Consider the following 24,572-nt stretch of genomic DNA (forward strand, 5'->3'; position numbering starts at 1 on the left):
GACACCCTGGTGACTTTTTGGCTGCATTTGTCGCGATATCAAGAACACTGGTTTATGCTCTGTGTACTGTTACTACTGGAACGGCGCAGTGAGCTTGGCACTGACCAGCTGGTTTTGCATCTTTTGATGACCCGAACCCGGTGGCCACACGATCACGATATAGATGTGTGTGCATGAGGTGGTACACAGGAATACTTGGTACCGATTAGACCAGGGAGGCTGCAACTAATACCCGTGATCCCAAGAGGCAGTCAGAGGATCTGTGTTCCATGGGCGCTCAACGAGTACCAGCAAGTTGACCTATGCATGTGAACATATGGAGGGTTACTCCAGAACAGGCAATTGGAAGAACAAACTTGTCCCGTACATTGAGGAATCTTCTCCAGCATGCAAAAGCCCTCCGGCTCATGCTCCGACGCATTTATGATCATGGCTTATACCCAAGTCGTTGGGGGAGGAACACGCGACTTGCCATAAACTTTCCAACACAGCCTGAGGTGATATGATCGAACCACCTCAAGAGCAAAAAGGAGCGGGCATCAAGATTAAGAACATGACATGACTATGAGACATATTCAAACGTCTCGAGTTGTTTGTTTGGTGGCTTACAGGCCCAGTCCTTTGGCTCGAAAACTCAGATGTGCCGTTGAGCAAGTTTAGGGTATTTCCTTTCCCGAGCTGAAAGACTTGCTCAAACTACTTCAATTGGAGGGGCGTGTAGTCTTCATTATCCCGAGCGGTATGATTAAACGTGGGAGGGACTACCAACAGACCGAAGGCATTGTTCTTTGGCAAAGGGTGTACCATCAGAAGCGGATGGTATGTCACAACTGTGAGTGTGAGAGGAGTAGGATTCTCGTCTCATCATCCGCAGATCTTTGTTTGTTTGAGACATAAAGTGTGCGAATAAGACTGGACGGTGGAGGCAGCCTGATCAGCCAACGATGTCGGCACTTACCGACGAAAGGCTATGCTGAAGCCGACGTCGGGCCAGGAGTACCAGGAGTGAGATAACCAGCCAACTGGACCTCTAGGATCAAGAATGTGAACAGGCGAAACGGCGTTTTCTTAGTCCCTTTAGTTGTTCCAGATGGAGACATTGTAGCCCCTGCACTACAGGCTTATACCCACAACATCAATAGCCACCTGTGGATATTGAGTGAAATGTAATGAAGCCCAGAACCGCTAGTATACTCTGCATTACAATGTGTAGAGAACCAGCAGACCGGATGAGAAGAGGCTCGTCCCGGGTACGCCATTATAGCGTAGTCACTCCGCTGGTATTCTGGGCTTGGTCGCTGAAGGTTCAGGCAGCACAGAAAGCGAAAATTGGGGCCCGGGGCCCAAGCTTGAATAGACTGCAGAACCGAGGAGATGGTTTGGCAGTCAGCAGGCTGCTTCGCTTAAACTGATTCTGGCTCTGCAGGAGGTGCGGACGCAAGATATGACGCCGCGGACCTGGTAGGCGTTGGTGACCAGAGCTTGGGCCTTTGTTTGTTTGTTGGGAAATTCAACGAACAGGGTTTCCTTCGGCGAATTATACAGAGTGTGAGTGGACAATATGATATTGTTTGCCGGTAAGGAGGTGGTGTGTTGTGGTTCCGTCTAGACTGTCTGAACGGTGTAAGTTCCGGAGATGCATCACGGCAGGGACCATGGATGGTTGTGACCGTTTGGATCATGCTTTTGTCAGCCCAAGAAAGAAAGTTGTAAGGAGGACGTATCTATTTTCCATTGTCGACTGCCATGGGTACATTTGTGTTGGCTGAGGTGTACAGAATCAAGTTTGAGTGTTTGAAAGTTGGAGGGAGAATGAGACTGTGGAGGTTGCGGAAGGCGGCAGGAGTCCGTAAATGTGGACCTGGGCCACGGGCGCTAAACCCGAAGTGAGCCTCAATAGGAAGCGAATAGGCGGCAGATGTCACCCGTGGTCGATGCCTCGATTCAGCCCATTCAGTCGGGACTGCGGGCTGACAGGGGGTTTTACGGGGGCTATTCGACAACAATACCAAGCGTGTCTGGGGACAATAGGAAGCAACAAGCCGCCAAGCCACGCCCCGAAAGCCACCTTCACGCCTTCCGCTTTTGCATCGGCCAACCACATCCTCCTTCTGTGGACGCTTTTCCACCGTCGGTTGTTACTGATTGATGCTCTAAAATTTAGAGTCAGTGCCTTAACTGTACTGAGGTTGGTGGTAATGACTTTGTCTCTAAAATGTGCTGATCATGAAGAAAGGTGATACAACAAACGATCATCAGTTTATAAGCAAGTATCTACTAGGTTCCAACCTTGATGGTCTCTTCAATCAATGCGTATCCTGTTGGACTATTCTTGCTGTGGCTGTTGTTGATCTCCGAAACCTTGCGTTGAATACACATCAATATCATATGACAAAGGCTGAGTTTTTGTCTCAAAAGTTCTTTTGATTCTATTAGTGAAAAATGATACCTGCATATAACCGTTTGGACTCATGCATCTGACAACCCCAGAAGCAACGAGAACGAAATGAATATGTAACCATCCAACTACTTCAACAGGCAATAAGATCCGCCAACAAGAACAAGCGAGACTTGATAATACACTCATTGTACCCTGATACACGCTTTGACGTGACAACTTTGCCCTATCCGGTGCTAGAACCCATCCCATTCCACGGTGATGGTATTCAGTGGTGGGTGGTCATCGCGTTGGTTTCAGCCTTTTTTTTTTTGGCGGTTGTGGAGGGGGCGTAGAGTCGGACGAGAGAGATCAACAATACCCGTTTGAATAAGTCCGAAATCCTTCACGAGAGCATGTCTTGTGCACAATACAATGCAGACATTGAACCCGGCCTGACGGACGTTAGTTTCGGCTGAGGCTGCAAGCCTTTTCTTAGCTTGGCCACGCCATGGCACACGACATTATGTTAGCCAACCTCTTACGCTTGTGGCATATCGTGTTGTGTTAATGTTGGTGGCTTATGTTTTGGACTGAATCAGCAAAATAGGAGTCTGCCTGAGTGCTGTAGGATCCATTTATCCTCCCGTACCTATTATTGTACCCTATTGTGGTTGCGAATGAAATGATGGCTTACAAAGTCTCAGCTTGAGATCCATGCATGTCATTTTCCCCTACACCCCCTTCTCCCGTGCGGGTAGATGGGATTCTTCTACAAATCTTGTTTGCTGTTGATTTCATGTACTTCTCCCTCATGTTGCAGATATCTCCCAACGTGGCTCCAAGTAGACAATCAATCAGGTGCTGAATAGGCTCTATTCTCCCAGTGTTAGTGTTGTATTGTCCAGCACTCCAAGACCACAACATGAGGAAACTTGCTCGTTTCCCCTTTTTCTTGTTCTCCCTTCAGCCCAACTATATCTAGATACCGTTCCCGCTTCCTTTCCGGAAAACCTTTCTCTAAACCTGTTAACTCTATCTAGAAGTCACTTCATTCTCGCGTCACCTCAACCCTAGCAAGTCAGAGACAGCACTATCACACGTGGCGCATAGCTCTCGACCACCACCTCGCCCCCTGGTCTTACCTATTGTGTCGAGGACAAGTTCTTGTCTTTCCCGTTATTAACGGCAATTCTATCGTTGAGAATCCTTTATATACGGCTGACCTGTCGCCCTGGACTTCTTCTCCTGCATCAACAACAAGATCTCAGTCCACCAACAGCAAGACATCTTTCCAGTGACAACATTTTACTCCACTCACTTCTTCTTGAGAGAGTATCAATACCGAGCGCACAAATATATCTTCCCTTCAACAATCATGGACTCTCCCAACAACACTTCTCAATCTCAGGATCCCCAAGTCGATGTCCCTAAAGAGAACAGCCCTCCTCCAGCCTACACACCACGAAGAGTCCCCGTCACTGATTTCACTGCCATGATGGCCAGAATTATTCAAGAGAGGCGGGACGCTCTCCCCAACATGGGTGGAAATATCCCGCGCCCTCAGCCTCAACAAACCACCTGCACTTCCATGCTTTCTGATGCTGTAGATGATGATCAAGACGAGACATCCGAGGGAAGCTCACCCATCAGCCTCAAGATTGACACATCTATCAATGTTTCACGAAACAACAACATCGTGTGCCTGACGACCACTCCTGCGGAACAGGCCAATGCCATCGCCAAAGCCGTCGTGCAAGCCTTGCATGAGGGAAGCTCTGGCCGATGCGGCATCCCAATGATTGACGAGTCCGGCTGCCCTCGACCCTTGAATATCCAGGTTGATGCAGGCATGAATGTTGAAGGCACAGGCAATGTCATCGGAAGCCGAGATGTTATTGGAGGGCTCATTCAGAAACGTGCTGGATCTTCACTTCGACATGACCTGGATGATGAGGAAGATTTGGCCCCTACTAAGAGACGACGAACAAGTCAGTAATTGGAGACTACCATGTCACATCTCCGGGAAATGTTAAATTGGGAGGTTATTGGTTAATCACAGGAAAACACTTCGCTGATTATTCCAGCGAACATGGTGAAGGTGTATTTAAGCGTTTCTCGTGGTCTATTTTACTTAGACTTCTCTATTGAGAAGTTGAAATGATAACAGCAATGCTGAGAAGGAAATTAACGGCCTTTTTACGACTAGAGATGAAAGGCATGGGGTTTAGGAGTTTGTTCTTTCTTCCTTGGCCAGCTGGAACCTGAAGGCTGGTGATATCCATGTAACACAGCGGCATTAATTGTTGATTTAATAAGAGAACCACTGCTTTGTCTCAGCTACAGACGAAATGTCAATTCATTACTTGTGCTACCAAGCAAGAATGACTCATTACCAATTGTATATTTGGGATCTTTCTGTCAGGCGATTATCGACAATGCCTCCTACTATATGAGAGAATATTCTGGGGATGCGAATAATCGACAGAAGATACTCTGGACTTGTAATATGAAGTGATATACAAATAAAATTGGAGTCTTTTGTGATTCGTTTCCGTCTCTTTCTTACATGTTGTTCATAGGGCTCTCTTTGTTGGATAATTCTTATTGTGTTGTGTCACAACCCACCTTCAACGTGACCGTGCCATTCTTCACCTTTACCTTCACTCAACTATCGATCTCGAGCAATCTTCAAGCTACTCTCAACAAGGAAATTAATTACTTGGGAATAATCAATAAGAGTCTTCCTTCGTCCTTAGCACTCTCCATTCTCAATAATCGCATCCTCCAACGCTAAGGCGTCAACGTTTCAATTATCACGCAGGGAAAACCAGGAAATAAGAGGCAACACCCCCTTTCCAATGGAATGGTACTGTAGCTCGCTCGCTCGAGCAGATGGTGCACGGTCAACCTGTTCCTCGGTCCCTTCTAGCATACACTATCCATTGTTTGCCCCGTCCCAGTTCAGAGGATCGGGTTCAGCCAAGTCGAGCCGTTCCAATTAGTCTGGCAACCATGGAAGTAGATTGCCTATTAACACCCATCCAACTCAAGGTGCAGCCTCAGCCTTACTTTGTGTTCTATTGTTGTTTCCCCGGCCGAATTGTTCATCGGCCAAGTCGGCACGCCAAAGCTAAACCGTTTAGCACTGAGCTTTTACATTTCTTCTCTTCGCTTGAGAAGAGCTTGGAAGGCATATGCAAGTCTGTTAGGTATAGTGAGATGAGCTCACTTTCAAACCACCCAAGAAATGGGTCGGCGCCAATGAAACACCCAAGATGAAAAGTCTGACTTGCTGCAGGGAGTCTCCCTCACTTGGTACCCTTGGCTATGATGACGAAGGACGACAACGCAAACAAATATGACTTCAGCTCCTATGATAGCTTACTACTACAACATTCTCTCAGCTCCCTTAGGCTTTTACCGTCTTTTGGGTGCTTCCATGTCCCCGCTACTGTATTCGAGGGGTCCAATTGACATGAAAACTGGCCCCGCGCATGCCGAACTAGGCCTGCTTCAATTAGCTCGGATAGCTCCGTAAGGTGAGCTTCAGAAGCTCCAGCTTCCTTAACCTCCCCCACCAGATTCAGATTCGGATCCTGGCTTCGATTCTCTTGGTTTATGGACGCGTAAGGAGCTATCCTCCGGTCACTTTCTTCCTTTTGGCTGCTTCCTCACTTGGCTTCGAACTAGCTGCTTTTTTGTTTCACCCCAACAAACCTCTTCTTGGATAGCTTCATCCACTTTCTACGAGGTTTCGCAATAAACACCATCATTCCATTCAATTAGTGACCGCCCCATTTGCGACAACCACAGCCATGGCTCACCTCACCATTCGAAATCTTACCATTAACCCAATCGAGCTCGTTGACATCGAGAGGTTCGAGGGCCAAACTGTGAGAACTGGCAATGTCCTCTCAAATATGACAAGCCATATCAGTGGCTTCATCAAGGCCACTGACTTCAGCTCTCGTCAAACACAAGCCAAGGGCGATCCCATCCACAAGGAAGAGGCCTCTGTCAAAGTCGAGCCCTTCAAGACTAAGGATTCTGGAATCCGAGCCGCCGACAAGAATAAGGAGGTGGTCCGTCTTACCTTCAAATATGAGGATCACAAGTATCAAGTCGACATTCCCAGTCCCTCCAACAAATCTTCTGTTATGAAGAACCTAGACGGATGCAAACATGATCTCACTGTGGTTTATACCCCCAACGGTGCCTTTCTCGCCATTTTTTCTTCTGCCCAGCTGCATCGCTGGATGCACGAGCTTCACGACGACTGGCCACTCACACTGCTGTCGATTCCTGGCACGCACAACTCTCCAACTTGCTATACTGCGCTTCCTTCTGTTCGATGTCAAGCAGTTGACATCTTGGAACAACTCAAAAATGGTGTTCGGTTCCTCGATATTCGAGTGTCCGTGAGTCCTGACGATGATGAACTTGCTCTTGTCCACAGCGTGTTTCCCATTTCCTTGACTGGCACCAAGTACTTTAAACACATGCTTGAGGATATTTACAAGTTCCTCGACGAGAACAGCAGTGAGACCGTCATCATGAGTATCAAGCGCGAAGGTACTGGTAAGGGCAACGATGAACAACTCGGAAAGTACCTGAAGCACAGTTACGTCGACAAGAGACGAAGCCGATGGTGGACTGAGCCCAAGATTCCAACCTTGGGTGGTGCTCGTGGTCGCATTGTCATTGTCCGCCGCTTCAACTTGGACGGCGAGATGAAGAAGGCATGCTGGGATGGTCGAGGTTGGGGTATTGACGCAGGCGCCTGGCCCGACAACTGTGAGGACGGCAAGGTGCCTGGAGGTATCATCCGTGTCCAAGACTTTTACGAAATCACCGAGAGCGAGAACATTGAGAAAAAGATTGAGTACTGCCGTCGGCAGCTCGAACGCGCTGCTGAGCAGACCTTTGCCCTCGCCGGTATGGATGGTCATAAGGATGAAGCTAGGTTGCCCCCCTTGTTCGTCAACTTCCTCACAGCGAGCAACTTCTTCAACGCAACCTGCTGGCCGGAGCGCATTGCCGCCAAGGTCAACCCCTCTGTTATCGAGTACCTCTGCATGTGCCACGGCGAGGATGGCAAGGGGCCAAACAAGCTCAAGATCGGCTCCGCAGGCACGGGCGTCGTCGTTACCGACTGGGTAGGCCACAAGGATGATTGGGATTTGATCCGTTGCATTGTTGGAATGAACGCAAGACTGCAGCTCAAGAAATAGGTTTAGTATATACCATAGAGTGAACGAAAACATGGCGAGTGTAAAAGATGGATATCTACAGTTATCCGTTTCCTAGGTTAGAAACATTTACATGTATTACACATATTCACGAAGAAAAGGAGGCGTAACAAGGCTTGGTAAATTATATATTTCGAAATTACATATTGCATCGAGTCCAATGGCTCTCCGGTCATTAATCGTTACACCTGGCAAAGCTGGTTAGCTATGACATCTTCTCAATGTTGCAATAAAACATGTGTGAAGGGAACCATATCAGTTCTCCAAGGTGAATAGGTTGTTCGTCACGATGAACTCGGATAGAGCTAATAATAGCAGAGTCATCATATGGTAGGGGTAGGTAGATATATATAGAAGAAAATGTTGTCTTACCATTAGTGCTTGTAAAGGTGACACAAGATGCATCTCTTGTACACCTACGGCGGAGTTAGCATCCGGCGTCATTAGATTTGGCAACAAAAGCGCAAGATCAAATCTAGACAGGTTAGCTATACAACCACAGGTAGTTGGAGCATTAAAAGCATACCAATCAATCAGATGTTGATGTTGTGTTCATATCCCAAGGTCCGAAGACCAAGAGTCAAACAGTGTGAATACTTAAAAAACAACTCATCACGGAAGGAATGTATATGCAAGAGCAAGAATTCTTTGTATAGGTACCTAGATCCTCAACAGTCAGCCACCGGTTCCTTAACCAGATATCGACAAGAATCCATTTCCACAGGAGCCACGATCAGGTGACGAAGTATCAACAAGAGGTCCCACTACACACCCACCACAAGGATTTGTACGTCCTTGCTTTTCTAGGGTGGGAGGCAGCAGTACTCGTTTATGTCCGCCCGTTCGTTCAAATCTTCATCATAAAGTGGCTGGGAGCGCTCGTGAGGAAGATGAATTTTACCTATTGACAAGCGCAAGTTAGCAATTGCATCAACAGAAAAAGGTGCAAGCAAAGAGGCGTTGTGATCTCCTGTCAGACAAGGCTGAAACTTATAACAACAGTATCCACATAGTATATTAAGAATGAGGAATCCCTAAGGTGTCGTTTTGATCATCACTCGGAGAGGGTCTGACGGAATAAAGAAAAATGTGTACCAACCTTTTTAGTTTATAGCAAGAGTTGACACGCTCAACCGGGAGACGTGTCCATTGAATGGCAAACAAGAAACAAATAAAACTAGTGACCGGTTAGTAAGAGGATTGCGACACAAAAAATCCTGCTAGTGCTGAGATCCAAAGCTTTCTCAGTGTAATTCTAGAGATTGCTAAATCACCATTGTGCTGGTCTGATTTGGATTGTTCGTGTATATTGTTCATCATGTGAAGTAGAAAATAATGCAGGGAAAGGGAAAAATTCTTACCTAGAAGAAATTCAAGGTCGTGGTCGCGCGAAATTGACAACGCCTTCGCATCGTGTGCGCGAGCCAGACCTTGAGGAATGAAGAGAGAGAGGTTTGAGCAAAGGAAAAACGAAGACAAAGAAATTTTATTGTTGGTGGAGGTCGCAGTTGCTGACTGTACATTTGCGCTAACCTTGTTTCGTCCTAGATGAACCCCGCAATCAGCCACCCGGTCCCTTCCGTGTGGCGCATGCTGTGGCGAATTATCACCGCCATAAAGGATCTCATACCGCCCGAGCTTAATGCGTTGTACTTCAGCTTACGCACCTCACTCTCCAACACCGTTGGATTGGAAACGACAAAAAACTTCACTATGGCGTCTTTAGAGGCGCTGTTGGGTCCGATGGCCCGACGGCTTCTCAAGGTCGCCGTGGCCAAAACCACAAATGTGGTTCGGACCAAGCTCGTCTTCATGACGCGGCCCCTGCAATCCCAACTTACACTCAGAACCGCCAGAGTTGCTCGTCAACCAATTCACCCCGTTGCTGTTCTACGACAGCAGAAACGCCATACTAGATGGTTCTCTAGCTCCGCAGCTCAGAATGTCAACCGAGTTATTAGGAGATTCGTTAGCTCCGAGCCCAAGGCTACCCGGTTCGATCGATCTAAGCTCCCGACTTCCAACACATCTCGACGTGTTGCGCAGTTCTCCGGCCGAGCTCCTTTTGCCAATGCCCTTCGGCCGAATCTGACCGGTGGTGCTTTTCCTCGAAGTGCTGGCGGATACAGTCTCGGAGGTAGTGCTCGGTACTTCTCGCATACTCCGGCAGCTCCGGCCCAGGTTGTGCAGAATGTCTCCCAAGCCATGAGAGCGTTCTTCCTCTCTGGCCAGAAGCTCCGTTACGATGGCCTTGGGCCTCGAGGCGAGCGACAGTATCGTTCTGTGTCACCTGTTGAAGACCAGGCGATGCACAAGCTCTCCGCCTTCTCCCACTCTGCTCCCGGCTCTTTCATCGACTTCCAGCTCAGCCCTACCGTCACAGCTCTGAGCCCTCTTGCCGCGGCTATTCCCTTTGCCTCCGAGACCTCTGGCTTCAAGGCTGAGGCCGCTGCTGCTGGCGCTTCCCTCAACACAGAGGGTTTCCTCGACGTTTTGTCCTCTGACTTTGGACGAGCATTGCAAGATCTCACGGCCATCAATGCCGACCTCCGCAGGCTTGCAGTGTTGGGTGACCTTCCAGTCTTATTAGAGAAGCATAACGTCCTTCGAGTCCGCTTTCCGGGCGTTGACGCTGAAACCATTGAGCGACTTTGCGATGACATTGGTATTCAGCGCGGTGTGGTGGGCCAAGATGCCGATTTTGATAATGCAGTCGGTGTTCCAGTTGCCCTCCGATTTCCGTTCGCTCCCGATGGCATGAAGTCAGCCTTTACTCCCAGCGTATCAGTGCGATCCGTCGAGGGTTACGAAACCGACGAAATCTCGACTCTGGACGAGGAATACTTTGTTCAACAATCATATCTGGACGAAATGATAAACAGTCCGTGGCTGGCTGAGACCGAAGGTTACGAGACGATGTCGCCTCCGGACAGCTCTTCAATGGCTGGACCATCGGAAGACTATGAAGGTCTTGAAGGGATCTATCGATTTTTGGAGGAATGTGACCAGGCCAAGGGAAGAATTGGCCGAGCGAATTGATTTTGAGCGAAACGATACCAGAATGCCACATGAAAATGATTGGGCATTGAATTTCATGACCGACACTCTCTACACCTGCATAACCAGCAAAGGCTGGATTTAGTCTGAAACTGTAACTAGCTTGTTACCAATTGATTTCCTTGAGTCCATAATTAGCCTATGAACTCTATTGGACAAGTGCGTGATATTCGTGATAAAAACTGGCTGGCAATGTCATGGTGCTGGATTGAAATCTCACCAATTTTCGTGAAATACTGATAGATCCTGATTGGCATGTGGTTCTATAACTCCTCTCAGAGGGTTCTATCTGGTAGCTGGCTCATTTGCTGTATCGATGGATCATGTGGTTGGCTTGGTGTAGATGGCGAGACTTTCTGAGACGGTTGAGGTTGTGAAGATGGACGTTGCCGGTCGAGAAGATTCGTGCGAGTGGATATATCTTGTAGAAACATTGCCATTGAGAACATTTGAGCACAGCGATGCTGGCATTCGATGGAAGAAGACGACATTGTGAGCTATTGGTTTACGATGAGTGTTGGTGCTAGCGGTGAGTTGAGGAGACGATGAGAAGTGGGCGGGTAGTGATGAAGTTACCCTGTGGCGAGATATCGTGTGCAAAATATCATGAATACTACCAGCCTAGGTAGCTTGTGAACATCACACGATTAAGCGGAATAGTTTTATTAAGAGAGATCATCATATCCATCCCTTCTTAATCACTTGAAACTGTTCGGCTAGTAGGTTGTCTTGGGCTTTTTGCGCGTATCTGAATTATCATTTAAGTTCACATCTTGACAAAGGATTAACACCAAAGCGTTCAATATCTACGATTAACTTAATTTATTTGATAAAATAAAACCCTCTTAGCAGCAAGACCAATAAACTTCTAATCATGTATTGGTATTCTTGAACCGTTTTTCAAGTTTGGTGATATTTGAGGCCATAGCTACCTATGGTATCGCTACCCTCAAATTCTGCTGCCTTAAGGATCCTCTCATAGTTCCCATCCTCAACCCTCTCAATATGAACAACGGAAAACCATTTCTGTGATACATCGAGACATCTCCTGAACGAAAATAATGGCAACGACGCACCACGTTGGCCAACGCATCTCATACGACGGCGCTCTCTGCACAGTGAGATTCGTCGGTGAAGTCTCAGGCACAACAGGGACATGGCTCGGCGTAGAATGGGACGACTCAGCCCGAGGCAAACACGACGGATGTCACAAAGGCGTTCGTTACTTTACCTGTAAGACCAGACCAGACCAGACACATCATCTGCTATATGTGTTTCTCTGCTTGTGTTTGCTTGATAACTAACTGACTCTCTCAAGGCAAATCTAAATTCCCCACTGCTGCCTCATTTGTGCGCCCTTCACGGCCAGCTGACCCGCCGCGTCACTTTCTGTCAGCCGTCAACCACAGATATGCCTCTGAGTACACGCTCCCGGATGGGAGAAGGGCCGCAGAAGAGATTGTATTTTTCGGGAAGCGTGCTGAGGAGGTAGGGTTTGAGAAGATTCGACGCCAGCAAGCCAATATCGGTGAGCTTACTGTGGTGATTCTCGAGGATCTTCAGGTTGCCAGTGCAAGGGCAGACGATGAGAGTGAGGGCATCATTGCAAAGACGTGTCCCAAGATTACGCAGTTGGATCTCAGTCGCAATTTGTTTGATCGGCTTGACCCTGTGTTTGAAATTTGTCGTGAGCTACCAAATCTCCAGCACCTTACGCTCAAGTATGTCCCTCTGGCTATAGGCAAACAATTCACTAACCTAGTTATAGTGGGAATCGATTTCAAAATGTTTTGGGCGATCAATCAAGCGACGCTGTAAACAACGTCAAAGAGCTGTCGCTGGAGGAAACCTTGCTAAGCTGGGAGGAAGTCTGCCACATTGCAACAAAGTCTCCGTCTTTGGCTGCTCTCGATGCTGGATCAAACCAATTTCAGTCTCTCCCTGCTTTAGATTATGGCAATCTCTCGTCGACTTTGACATCAATCAACCTCGAAATCAACGAATTCACTACATTTGTGGACATCAGCACCCTTGCGGCGCTCAGATCACTGCGCAACATTCACCTCAAGGGGAACAACATCTCAACAATTGCTCCTGAAGGTATAGAAGGGCCAATATTCTCGGATACTGTCCAGTATCTCGACGTGTCATACAACAACATTCAATCGTGGGAATTTGTGAACCAGCTTCCCAAACATTTCCCTGGTCTAGTTGGTTTACGAATTGGCCACAATCCCTTCTACGATGCCGCAGACGATGATGCCAAAGCATCCTCTTCGGAGGAGTCACACATGTTAACCGTTGCCCGCCTTGCTTCACTAAAGTCCCTCAACTTCAGCCAGATCACACCGGCTGATAGAAATAACGCCGAGATGTTCTATCTTTCACGGATTGCAAAACAGCTCGCGGCTGCACCAGAGGACGCCGAACAAGAAGTCTTGGTAAATCACCCTCGCTATGCAGACCTTTGCAGGATCTACGGCGAGCCAAATATTGTTCGTCGGTTGGAGGTTAACCCTGCTTTCCTCGAAGCACGTCTGGTTACTGTTGGTTTCCATCTCCAAGATGGGGAGGAAAATGTGAAAAAGATTCCCAAATCGTACGATATCTATGCTGTCAAAGGCATTGCTGGAAAACTGTTTGGCTTGTCGCCCCTCAAACTTGGACTTATTTGGGAAACAGGAGAATGGGACCCTGTGGCTGGCTTTGACGATCAAGAGGGTGATAGCAGCGACGAGGAGGATGCCGAAGAGGAGAGGGAACGCAAAGGGATTGACACACATGCTGCTGAAGAGGATACTGCAGGCAAACCTGGACGATGGGTAAAAAGAGAAGTGGAACTCAAAGATGGACCTAGACAACTGGGCTACTGCGTAGATGGTTTGGATGTCAAGATTCGCGTGGAGGCTCGGTAGGTGTGACAAAGCATTCCTAGTTGCATCTGCGTCTTTGTCCTCATTTGTGTTACAGCAAACAGAGGTCCATGAGACAAGAGGCAACTAACAAACTGTACGCATAAATTATATAAACCGAGCTCCTCAGAACCTGGTCTCCGAACTCTTGCTTCTCTCTCACATTTCACAACCGGCTTGTTCACTTCTCCCCTGCTCATTGACATCACAACACTCGCCAATTATCATGGGAATCAAACCTCAATTCTTCCTGGTCAGACCAGGGGCAGAGCAAATCACACCCGACGGCCAAGTTCTTTCTCAGCCTGCAACTGCTGTCCCTCTTATTCCTGCAGACCTTCTGCCAGAGTGGATTGAAGTCATCGGCGCCCCTCGAAGTTTATCCCCAGATGAGACCAGAGACATGGGGAATTTGGGAGTCATCCATGCTGAGCTGGATACTTACAAGCTTCGATTCTCTCCCATCACCAAGGATGAAGCTTCGACAAGTGATGAATCGGACAGTTCATATGAGCGGGTCACTGAATTTCATCCCAGTACCTGCGCAGTGGGTGTATCATCGTCTCACAACTACTATGAGACACCGAAGCCAACGAAAACTCAGCTTTCAACTCTCAAGTCCAAGCTAAAACCAGCACAAGGCCTCTCCTCTAGCCGCCACAATCCTGTCAACAAGCAGCAGTCAGCCCATCTCAATCCTACTCCCCACAGAGAGACACCACAAATTCCAACCAACACCACGGCACCATCGTCTCAATTGCCCTCACTCTGTCGACACTGGTGTCACCATGGTGTCTGCAAATGGGGTCTAGACTGCCACTATGAACATACAATGCCCATCACTGCAGCAGGCCTTGCAGAAGTTGGCCTGACTGGATTCCCTGATTGGTGGCTTCAGGCGCGGGGATTGATGCCCATGCCTCCCCAAGTTCTTCATGCAGTGGATGCACCAAATGGTCGACGAACCGCGAGGAAGGCTGGGAGCCTTCTCAAGAGAAAGCAGAGAGCCAGAATCCGTGCTCAGCGTCGAGATGTGCAGTTCAGAAACCTTGAAGAGGAATCGGAAGCCGAGGATGAATATGAAGAAGAGGAACACGTCGAGGAGGAAGTGGTTAAACCTGAGCCGAAGAGAGGAGGAGAGGGAATATTGATTGACCTTGATTAATGGGAATGATAACCACCATATCAATTGCATCAGCACTAGGAGATACCTTACTGCATACTTGGTTCATCCAGACAACTACCTACTTTGCATCAAATCGGATTAACAGCACTATCCAATACCCTATCTCCATAAGGGTCTACTCGGCGGTACACAATTCCGTAAAGAGCAAGCTCCGATCTGTTGGCTTCGGACTCTCTCGCGTGGCGTCCCGTTATGGGATACGAGCTGGAGTTGAGTGTTTAGTCAGATCCATTTTCGGATTTATGTAGCATTTTGAAGCTGCAATCCCGATGAACGGGTGTGGCGAACAACACCATTATGGGTCGGATAGAGGGTGAATAATCAATCGTGATAGTTGCAGAGAAATTGATTTTAAATGCGATCATTCAATTCTCCTGATGTATAAATACCTTTGAGCCTTTCCTCGTTGATTCCCTTGTCTCACAACCTCTCCAACATCATCAACACCATCCATATAGTTCACAGCTTGTATTAAATACCAAACCACCCATCTATAAACACCGATATGCCTGAGATTCTGGGAAAGCAGGTCGGCGCTCTTGGTTACGGCCTCATGGGTATGTTCAGCCATTCCAGGGACTTAATACAACCAGACTAATAACATGAAGGCTTCACATGGCGCCCCAACCCAACTCCTTTAGATCAAGCTCTTGAAGCTATGCACACAGCCTTCATCAATGGCTGCAATCTCTGGAGTGGCGCCGAGTTCTACGGACCTCCTGAGTATAACAGCATGACTCTCATCAAGGCATACTTCACAAAATATCCCGAGTACGCTGAAAAGGTTGTCATCGCTATGAAGGGCACTTACAACACTGACACGTTTCAACTCGATGGATCTCCAGAGAATGTTCGCAGATCTATTGACAATGTGCTCAACCAACTTGGCGGTGTCAAGAAGCTTGATATCTTCGCGCCCTCAAGACGAGACCACAACGTTCCCTTTGAAGAAACCCTTAACGTCATTCAGAAGGAGTATGTTGATACTGGCAAGGTTGGTGGCATTGCCCTCTCAGAATGCAGTGCCGAGACCATCGAAGAAGCTGTGAAGCTTGTCAAGGTCGCTCTCGTCGAGGTCGAATGCAGTTTGTTCAGCCCCGACATCATCAAGAATGGTGTTGCTGCTGCATGTGCCAAGCATAATATTCCCATCATGGCCTACGCGCCTATTGGACGTGGTGTAAGCTCGCCTACTCAACTCCGGACTACATAGAACTAACAATCACTATAGATGTTGACGGGTCGCTTTGCCGACAGCTCTCAGTTCCAGGGTCAGGGCATTGCTAGCGGATTCCCGCGTTTCCAGCCAGAATCCTTCCAGCACAACCTCAAGCTTGTTGAACAAGTCAAGACGGTAGCAGAAAAGAAGGGAACCACACCGGCACAGCTTGCCATCAACTGGATTAGAGGCCTGAACGGCCGCAAGGGAATGCCTACCATCATTCCCACCCCCGGAGCAACCACAACAGCTCGAGTCGAAGAGAATGCTCAATACTTCCCGCTTTCGGAGGAAGAGATGAAAACCCTCGAGGATCTAGCTAACGCATTCGAGGTTTCTGGCGGGCGATATCCTGAAGGCGTGCCAATGGAAGCTTAACTGTGAGACAAAGTCTGTGGTTGAGTTAGAACACACTTTCAAGATAGAAATGAGAAACAATAAGTAGCAAAGTTGCTGTTCAGCTGTAAAGTGTCCACGTGTTGCCCAAAACCAAAAGGGCATTCGGAATTGCAGAATTCATAAAAATGAATGCCATCATGAAAGATTGAATGAGTGTTTCAATAAGGGCTGTGACTTACCATACTGATCTATCGTCTTTTTCAACACCTGGTCATAGTGAGTAACTGCTATAGGGAAGACGGACTCTTCAGCAGACTGCGCATTGATTGCGCAGAGCTTCTCAACTCGAAAGTTGAGATTGTTGAAAGCTGAGGTTGAGCCTTAGCTCCACGACAAAACTTGAAGATATTGTTGATGTGGAGACAACACGTGACACAATATCCTCCTGCTTTCTTTGACAACAGGAGGGGCCTGTAACTCAGGAGAGCTGCGAAAAGATCAATAGATTGCATTGTTGATGAAAACAAGGAAAGAAATGAAAAGCCATGGGTATATCAGTAAATTCATCTCTCAACTACCTCACAACACAAGAACATACGCCACTATGCTGCCAATACTCCATCCAATGGAGATCACTAAACTATCAATGCACCATTTGAACCAACTGCCTCCAGTCGGTTCACAAGCTTCTTCACATTCGCCCAGTCCTCACTCTTCGGGCCATCCTTACCACCAAGACCACTGGCAACCTCAAATACTGTGAGAGAGCCATCGATGCCACCAGTGGCAAGACGCTTTCCATCATTGGGCTCCCATGCAACCTTGTTCAGACTCTTCGAAAGCATAGTTCTGCCATCTTTTCGAGAGCTGGGCGAAATCTTGGACACAGGCTCTTCAGTCTCGACTGCAATATCCCAAAGCTCCAACCATCCAGCACCATCGACCAATGCAAAAATGTTGGGCTTGACGGGTGACCACTTAGCGTCATAGACGACATCCTCACGCACAAAGTCAATCAGGGGTGAAATGGTACCATCGCCAGAGCCGATTGTAGATGTCGCCGCAGGTGCTCGAACCTTCCAAAGCTTAACGCTCCAATCGAGTGAAGACGATATGACAAGATCGCCCAAATCCACTGGCCCTCTAGCAGGATGGAAGTCCACAGACATGACAGGGGCGGTATGTCCCTTGTAGCTGATCTTCTTATCAACACCAGCCTTTGCACCGGCACGGTCATATCGATGGCAAGGGAAGATGGTACCCTCCTCACTGCCGACGAGGAAGAATGTAGGATCTGTAGCCGGGAAAGAAAGGCACGTTGGGCTCACGTCTTCGACAGCCACCTTGGCCTGACTAGGGTTCTTGAGTTCAAGAAGTTCCTGAGGTTGAGCGAAGACGTCCATTGTCCAGCCACAGACTACACCATCAGTGGAGCAAGAAATGATATTGTTGGCGTTTTGGGTACCAACAATATCAACAGAGTAAATAGGATGGGCATGGCCATAGCCCGTAAGGGGAGTCTTTTGAACCGGAGCAGCCTTTGCTCTCGTATCCCACAGCAACACCTGACCACTGTATGAACCGCCAATAATTAAGTTGTTGTGGTAGGGAGAAAACTTGGCAGTCAGGATATCTGACTGCGCGGTGAAAACGTATTCAGGGCGATCTTGCATGTGCATGTTCCAGACCTGAACCAACCCGTCAGGTTCATGGGGAGCTGTCGGGTTTTTGGTATATGATGCGAGGACGAGTTCGCTGAATTTTGGCGAGAAATCAATGCCGCTGATCATGCGCTTCTTAGACCACCGCTCGTCAAAGAACTGGACCACTTCTTTTATCCTGTGTCGCCCCTTACCGCCTGTATTCCCACTGTCTTCGTCTTCATCGTCAATATCCTGGCCTTGTAGAGCGTAGTCTGTGAGAATATCATATGTCTCTTGGTCGAGAGCTCTCTCGATCACCTTTGTCGACTTGTCGAGGAAGTCAACGAATTCGTCTGAGTGGGCGACAGCGTCCAGCTCTTCGGCGGTAAGATTTCTGGAAGGATAGTTCGAACCCGAGCCTGAGGGAAGTATGCCGTCGCTCAAAAATTCCTTTGTCGCCCTCAATTCTTCCTCCACCTCTTCTCTAATCTTCTGTCGAAGTTCCTCTTCTCGATCCCGCTCTCTCCTGCTCAGCCTCTTGCTGGGCGTTGAAGTTACGGCGGGAACGTCTTCGGCTTCTGAGATGAGAGACTGAGCCCTAGTTCTGGTAGGTGTTGTCCATTCCTCTGTCGTCTGGACACCCTTGCTGTATGAGAAAACCTCCTTTACTGGAGACGGCGGGCATTCGAAAACGGTCAAGAGGGGAGCAGTGCTGAGACAAGGTGGCGGCTGCGCGGGAACTTGAATGTGACTAGTGGTCGTTACTTCGGAGGGTTCGTTGCTGATCTCGCCGGCGCTGAGGACGCTGTTTGGACGGCTACCACGAGGAGCGGGAGAGCCAGGTCCACCCGTGACAGTTGAGCCGGGCCTACTATCACCGACAAGACTATTTATAAGAGTTTCGATCTCGCGGCGGTTATCTGCTCTTCCAGGGGTTGGCGATATCAACTGTGGTTGAGAAACGTCAACGAGGGGCTTAAAGGCGGTAGGGTATCAGGGGACCAACGTCGTTAGAGGTTCCTATGCTGGAGCGACTTGCTGTCGCTTGGCTTGCCCGAAGCTCTCTCTGGCGCTTGAGCTCAGCAAGCTTCGCCTTTTTCGCTAGAATTTCATCTCGACGTTGTTGCATTGTGGACGTTCCACAGTCGCATTGCGAGACTGAACAATATTGAGAGCTATGATACTGGGTTTAGGAGGGTATGGATCGACAACACGTTGAATGATGATAAATAAAGTCTCGCAAAACAAATAAATAACGAGAAAAAGGCAAGAAATAAAAAGTCGCCCTTCGCGACAAAATGAGGTCGCTGTATGTAAGTTCCTCGTTGTTTGTAGTGATCAAGTTATGAAATGCTGCAAGGTATGAGCTTGTGATGGGGTCCAATTGAATCCATCCATGCGCGACCGGCTCAGGCACTTGCAACCCCCATAAACCCCCTGCACAAGCCTGAAATCTGAAGAATGCTACTAATGGAATTGAAGTCGGTACGTATCGTTGCTTAACTCCACAGTGAATTGATCTGGGAGATGAGGTCGGACACGTGATCACGCTGGCCGGCTCACTGGCTACTGGCTCCAGCTTGTCCGAGCTCCCAGCCGCCAGCGGTTGGCTCTTTGGCAGCGAATGGAAAAACTGCGACTTTTCCCGACGACTTTTCAATTCTTCACCTCAAGCCGACGCATCTAATCCCCTCGAGCCACTCCGACTGGGTCCATTGACAAGCCATTGTCGACCCCCGACTATCGTCAATACCGATCCTTTCGCTCTTCGTCCCGTTCGCCCTTTTTTTGCGACTCTAATTCCCAATGGCTTCGACCGGAGTGAACGTGCGTGTTATCCTCCCCGATTCGGCCGCTCGACCGTATCCCAACCCCGAGCACTCGACTACGTCAGAGAATGCGATCTTTCGAGCGGCAGAATTGGATTGTTTATGGACCTGAGGACTAATTGAGTCATTTATAGGTTTTGCGGTGGTCCGCCCTTGGCCTGGGTATCTTTTACGGTTTCACCCACCAGCGAGCGATTACTGCCTCGCAAAAGGCCGAGCATGCGCAGCACGAGTACGAGAAGAAGGAGAAGCTTATCCAGCAAGCCAAGGCCGAGTTTGCTAAGAAGAACAACCCAACATCTGGCGATTCTGGTACGTCAAACTCAGCTTCGCCCCAAACCCACTCCTCGCAATTGGCCGCGGCATATTGCACATGCGAGACACACAATCTGGAGAGCCCTCAACTAATTGTGTATACAGTTATTACCGACCCCTCAGACCCCAAGTTTGATCTCGAGAAGTTGCTGCTGAAGGTGCAGAAGGAGAGCCCTTAAATTTGTAATACCGGCGCGGGGAAACGCAACGCAAGATATGAGAAGGGACAGGATGGGAACAATAGGAGGTTTCGGCGAAAAGGTTGACCAACCGTAGGGAAACAGGTCCTGCCGAGGCATAATCCGAGCCTCGAACCAGACTCGGTGTATGATTGAGGATATACATGGCGGTCCTGCATAGATGTTTCCTTAGGTCCCTGTTTAACTCTATGTACAGGTGTACAATATATCTACTTTAGACGACAAAAAAAACGTCAATGGTTTTGGCTAGGGCTTGTATCACTTGGGCATGTGATGGGAGACTTTGAGCGGGAAAGCTAAGTGTATCTATGCGGGCTTATGATGATGTGTATCAGGTATGGATGTATGTTTAGTTTTACAGCAAAAGCAAGTTGACGATAAGCGATTCTAATGCTTGAAGCAATTCCTGTGGTCAATGAAGTGAGAGTCAGGTGTGATTTAGCAAGCTATAAACCCATATTGCATGCTATCCCGGTCAACCTATTGAGATTGACGTAGAATGACCTGATCATCGTCTTCAAGTTGATACGCCAGAGCTTCGCCGGATAAACTGTGGCTCTGGCCTTCATGGCCATAATCTGAAGAACGAGCTAAGTTTTGAGTGGATGCACGGCCGCGTAAAGGATACGTACCTTGCCTCTAAGGTTTGTGGGTGGGTCCCACATTTACCTCCTGTAGCTCCCCGTCTCAGTAGTAAAGCTCCAAGCTGTCCTTCTGGTGGAGTTGAATATCATCTTGGGTTTCGGCTTCTACAAGTTGCATCAAATCCAGGGTCAAACATCGTCGACAATCGCAACCCATCATGGCGGTAAAGACGGCAAAAACCGAAGACGTCCTCGCCGGAGTGAACGGACAAAACACTAGGACTCTACTAAGAGTCATCATTCTTCTCTTGATCGCTGGCGCAGCTGTGTCCAGTCGCCTTTTTTCTGTGATACGTAAGTGCTTTCTTCCCATGATGGGTGAATGCCTCAATTCTTGCTCTGGTTTTGCTGTCTGCTGAGCAACGAGGACTCTCTTCCATTGGGAATATAGATTTTGCTAACTCGTCCGGCGCAGGCTTCGAAAGTATTATTCACGAATGTCAGTCTTGCAGATACTAACGAATCGCTCCATCATGGCGAGCTAACCTTTATGATAGTCGACCCGTGGTTCAACTTCCGCGCGACAAAATACCTCGTCGCCAATGGATTCTACAAATTTTGGGACTGGTTCGATGACAGGACATGGCATCCTCTTGGGCGGGTTACCGGAGGCACCCTCTATCCTGGTCTGATGGTGACAAGCGGCGTCATCTACCACGCTCTCCGCGCCCTTACGGTCCCCGTCGATATTCGAAACATTTGTGTCCTTCTCGCCCCAGCCTTCTCTGGCCTGACAGCCTATGCTGCCTACCTCCTTACCAATGAGATGACTACATCTTCATCCGCTGGTCTTCTTGCTGCTGTTTTCATGGGTATTGCACCAGGTTACATCTCTCGATCCGTGGCCGGTAGCTACGATAACGAGGCCATCGCCATTTTCCTTCTTGTTCTCACATTCTACCTCTGGGTCAAGGCTTTGAAGTTGGGCTCGATGCTGTGGGGCGCCCTTTGCGCGCTGTCGTACGCCTATATGGTTGCATCGTGGGGTGGATATGCTTTCATTACATGTCTACTGCCCGTCCATGCCTTCGTTCTCATCTGCATGGGTCGATACAGCGATCGCCTCTATGTCAGCTACACGACGTGGTACGCTATTGGCACCATGGCTAGTTTCCAGGTGCCTTTTGTCGGCTTCCTCTGTGTCAAGACCAATGAGCACATGCCCGCGCTTGGTGCGTTTACACAAACATTCAAAGTGACACATAATACTAACATTGCCGTGTAGGTGTTTTTGGCCTCCTTCAGGTGATTGCATTCATTGTTTACGTCAAGTCTGTTATCCCTGGTCGACAAATTACAACCATTGTAGTTGCTGCTGGTGTCGCGACTTTCTTCGTTGGTCTCGCTGGCCTCATTCTCTTGACCTCATTTGGATACATCGCGCCCTGGGGCGGTCGATTCTATTCATTGTTTGACACCGGCTATGCCAAGATTCACATTCCCATCATTGCTTCAGTCTCGGAGCATCAGCCTACCGCATGGCCCTCATTTTTCTTTGATCTTAACTTCCTCATCTGGCTTTTCCCTGCCGGTGTCTATATGTGTTTCCAGAACCTCGCGGATGAGCATGTCTTCATTGTTGTCTATGCTCTGTTTGCAAGCTACTTTGCTGGCGTTATGGTTCGTCTGATGCTCACACTAACACCTGTTGTGTGTGTTGCTGCTGCTATGGCTGCCTCTCAGCTCCTCGACACCTATCTGAGGGTCAATCAGCCTGAGCCCAACCAGGCTGCACAAGGAGAGGCTGTTGAGGGATCCAAGAAAGCCAAGGGTGCCCTCCGAGCGACCGCAAAGCCCGACGTTGGTATTTACACTACCTTGTCCAAGATTACGGTTGTTGCTGGCATGGTTATCTACCTGGTCATGTTTGTTACTCACTGCACATGGGTCACCTCCAACGCCTACTCAGCGCCCTCTGTTGTCCTGTCCAGTCGACGTATGGATGGCAGCCCGGTCATTATTGATGACTATCGGGAGGCCTATCAATGGCTCCGACAGAATACCGGCAAAGACGCCAAGATCATGTCATGGTGGGACTATGGTTATCAGATTGGTGGTATGGCCGACCGCCCAACCCTCGTTGACAACAACACCTGGAACAACACTCACATCGCTACTGTTGGCAAGGCCATGAGTTCTCGTGAAGAGGTCAGCTATCCCATCATGCGCCAGCACGAGGTTGACTATGTTCTCGTTGTCTTTGGTGGCGTTCTTGGATACTCTGGAGATGACATTAACAAGTTTCTCTGGATGGTTCGCATTGCGGAGGGCATCTGGCCCGATGAGGTTAAAGAGCGCAACTTCTTCACGGAACGCGGCGAATACAGAGTTGATGCCGGCGCTACCGAGACCATGAAGAACAGCTTGATGTAAGTATACATATGCACAGAGAATGACCACCACGCTAACAGGCTGCCTTCAGGTACAAGATGTCTTACCACAACTTCAACAAGACGAATTCTCCTGGAAAGATCGTTGATCGAGTTCGTGGCGTTAAAATGCCCGACACAAGCCCCACACTCGATGTATTGGAGGAGGCCTTCACCAGTGAGAATTGGCTCATCCGTATTTACAAGGTCAAGGATCTTGACAATGTTGGCCGTGATCATTTTGAAGCGGGTGCCTTTAACCGTGGGCAGAAGAAGAAGAAGGCGGTTCAAAAGCGAGGTGCCCGTGTTCTCCGTGTGGATTAGATGGAGAATGAGCTATTGCCGCTGGAGCCTAGGAGGCAAGGATAAAGTGTCCCGGTTTAGCTCGCATTTAGACAAAATTGAATTGAATATGTATATCAGTGTAAGATTTGAAAAGAGATTTCTCTGTCTCACTCAAGCAGCGTTGAAGCAACTCATGGATGCTAAAGTGTGTTTGCTGCCATATGCCATGCCGATGGTCTATTAGAGATAACAAAGAGTGCCATGAGACTTTGGCATGTTTGCTTGAGGAAGCTAAGAAAGGAGGAGAAAGAAGAGCACTGTCGTTTGCCAGCTTGAAAACGCCTGAATACAATGACAAGATTGATTGTTGAAGCTGAGAATGAAGTTGGTGACTTTATCGGCATGCCCGAACAGAAAGTCGCGTACAAGAGAGGGGGATTTCTGCTCCTTCTCCCTTTTCGTCTTTTTTCTTATCTTCATACTCATTACTCCTTCCTCTTCTCCTTGATAGATATCTGTTATTTCTCTGGTGCCTAAGTTGCTGTCTTGATATTTTAGGAACTGCCTCGAAGATACAACAGCAACCTCCCTTGTACCTTTAGGCCTTGAGCAGAGATTGCGAGAGCCAGTCAAGTATTTCTGAACAAAAACAGATGAAGAGCCCTTTGCAACGAGTATCTAGGAGCAAGTTCCTTCGTCAGTCGAATACCAGACAGGGGCGCTCGAGCTGATCTTCTTTTTCATTACCTCACTTGAGAAAGAAGAGTTTTGGCTGCCACAATCAGAGATTCAGTCTAGAATCTGCGGGCATTTTGGTGGCCTCTAGCCTGCCAGTTGTAAACACGAGTGACAGTTCTTGCCAGCTGCCAACGGCCGTCACAACAACTACCTTTATTCAACTTTTCCAAAGGCGCCCACAATTCCGAAAGAAATCAGAAAACTCGA

At 48.4% G+C, this 24,572-nt stretch overlaps 9 protein-coding genes across 9 annotated transcripts; 8 read left to right on the plus strand and 1 right to left on the minus strand.

Moving 5' to 3' along the window:
* Positions 1-3,755: 3,755 nt before the first annotated feature.
* Positions 3,756-4,376, plus strand: BKA55DRAFT_682932 (uncharacterized protein; the record flags this gene model as incomplete). The annotated part of the gene is made up of 1 exon (XM_046198431.1): positions 3,756-4,376. The coding sequence occupies one exon, from the start codon at positions 3,756-3,758 to the stop codon at positions 4,374-4,376; it is 621 nt and encodes a 206-aa protein (XP_046056625.1).
* A 1,819-nt stretch (positions 4,377-6,195) lies between these two features.
* BKA55DRAFT_532485 (PLC-like phosphodiesterase) lies at positions 6,196-7,611 on the plus strand (the record flags this gene model as incomplete). The annotated part of the gene is made up of 1 exon (XM_046189344.1): positions 6,196-7,611. The coding sequence occupies one exon, from the start codon at positions 6,196-6,198 to the stop codon at positions 7,609-7,611; it is 1,416 nt and encodes a 471-aa protein (XP_046056626.1).
* A 1,731-nt stretch (positions 7,612-9,342) lies between these two features.
* Positions 9,343-10,668, plus strand: BKA55DRAFT_682934 (uncharacterized protein; the record flags this gene model as incomplete). Its single annotated transcript, XM_046198432.1, has 1 exon — positions 9,343-10,668. One exon carries the CDS (start codon positions 9,343-9,345, stop codon positions 10,666-10,668), a length of 1,326 nt encoding a protein of 441 aa, XP_046056627.1.
* A 1,079-nt stretch (positions 10,669-11,747) lies between these two features.
* BKA55DRAFT_588448 (uncharacterized protein) lies at positions 11,748-13,601 on the plus strand (the record flags this gene model as incomplete). Its single annotated transcript, XM_046194789.1, has 3 exons — positions 11,748-11,919; positions 12,005-12,407; positions 12,455-13,601. 3 exons carry the CDS (start codon positions 11,748-11,750, stop codon positions 13,599-13,601), a joined length of 1,722 nt encoding a protein of 573 aa, XP_046056628.1.
* A 223-nt stretch (positions 13,602-13,824) lies between these two features.
* On the plus strand, positions 13,825-14,763 carry BKA55DRAFT_532488 (uncharacterized protein; the record flags this gene model as incomplete). The annotated part of the gene is made up of 1 exon (XM_046189345.1): positions 13,825-14,763. One exon carries the CDS (start codon positions 13,825-13,827, stop codon positions 14,761-14,763), a length of 939 nt encoding a protein of 312 aa, XP_046056629.1.
* A 526-nt stretch (positions 14,764-15,289) lies between these two features.
* BKA55DRAFT_498025 (NADP-dependent oxidoreductase domain-containing protein) lies at positions 15,290-16,381 on the plus strand (the record flags this gene model as incomplete). The annotated part of the gene is made up of 3 exons (XM_046186513.1): positions 15,290-15,341; positions 15,393-15,964; positions 16,016-16,381. 3 exons carry the CDS (start codon positions 15,290-15,292, stop codon positions 16,379-16,381), a joined length of 990 nt encoding a protein of 329 aa, XP_046056630.1.
* Positions 16,382-16,977: 596 nt separating this feature from the next.
* BKA55DRAFT_588450 (WD40-repeat-containing domain protein) lies at positions 16,978-19,114 on the minus strand (the record flags this gene model as incomplete). Its single annotated transcript, XM_046194790.1, has 2 exons — positions 16,978-18,933; positions 18,992-19,114. 2 exons carry the CDS (start codon positions 19,112-19,114, stop codon positions 16,978-16,980), a joined length of 2,079 nt encoding a protein of 692 aa, XP_046056631.1.
* Positions 19,115-19,791: 677 nt separating this feature from the next.
* BKA55DRAFT_682939 (ATP synthase E chain-domain-containing protein) lies at positions 19,792-20,308 on the plus strand (the record flags this gene model as incomplete). The annotated part of the gene is made up of 3 exons (XM_046198433.1): positions 19,792-19,812; positions 19,949-20,126; positions 20,235-20,308. The coding sequence occupies 3 exons, from the start codon at positions 19,792-19,794 to the stop codon at positions 20,306-20,308; spliced, it is 273 nt and encodes a 90-aa protein (XP_046056632.1).
* Positions 20,309-21,012: 704 nt separating this feature from the next.
* Positions 21,013-23,783, plus strand: BKA55DRAFT_549832 (Oligosaccharyl transferase STT3 subunit-domain-containing protein). Its single transcript, XM_046191236.1, has 5 exons — positions 21,013-21,267; positions 21,389-21,412; positions 21,471-22,145; positions 22,199-23,342; positions 23,396-23,783. The coding sequence occupies exons 1-5, from the start codon at positions 21,132-21,134 to the stop codon at positions 23,664-23,666; spliced, it is 2,250 nt and encodes a 749-aa protein (XP_046056633.1). The 5' UTR covers positions 21,013-21,131; the 3' UTR covers positions 23,667-23,783.
* The last annotated feature ends 789 nt before the right edge of the window (positions 23,784-24,572 follow it).

Source organism: Fusarium redolens (assembly GCF_020744475.1).
Source record: "Fusarium redolens strain MPI-CAGE-AT-0023 chromosome Unknown BKA55scaffold_1, whole genome shotgun sequence".
NCBI classification, from domain to species: Eukaryota; Fungi; Ascomycota; class Sordariomycetes; order Hypocreales; family Nectriaceae; genus Fusarium; species Fusarium redolens.

What these genes read in the sequence shown, in the direction of transcription:
- BKA55DRAFT_549832 (XM_046191236.1), top strand. Translation starts at nt 21,132, where the DNA reads ATGGCGGTAAAGACGGCAAAAACCGAAGACGTCCTCGCCGGAGTGAAC. An exon ending in TCGCCTTTTTTCTGTGATAC is followed by an intron (nt 21,268 to 21,388) that starts GTAAGTGCTTTC and finishes CGTCCGGCGCAG; the next exon opens with GCTTCGAAAGTATTATTCAC. An exon ending in TGAGCACATGCCCGCGCTTG is followed by an intron (nt 22,146 to 22,198) that starts GTGCGTTTACAC and finishes ATTGCCGTGTAG; the next exon opens with GTGTTTTTGGCCTCCTTCAG.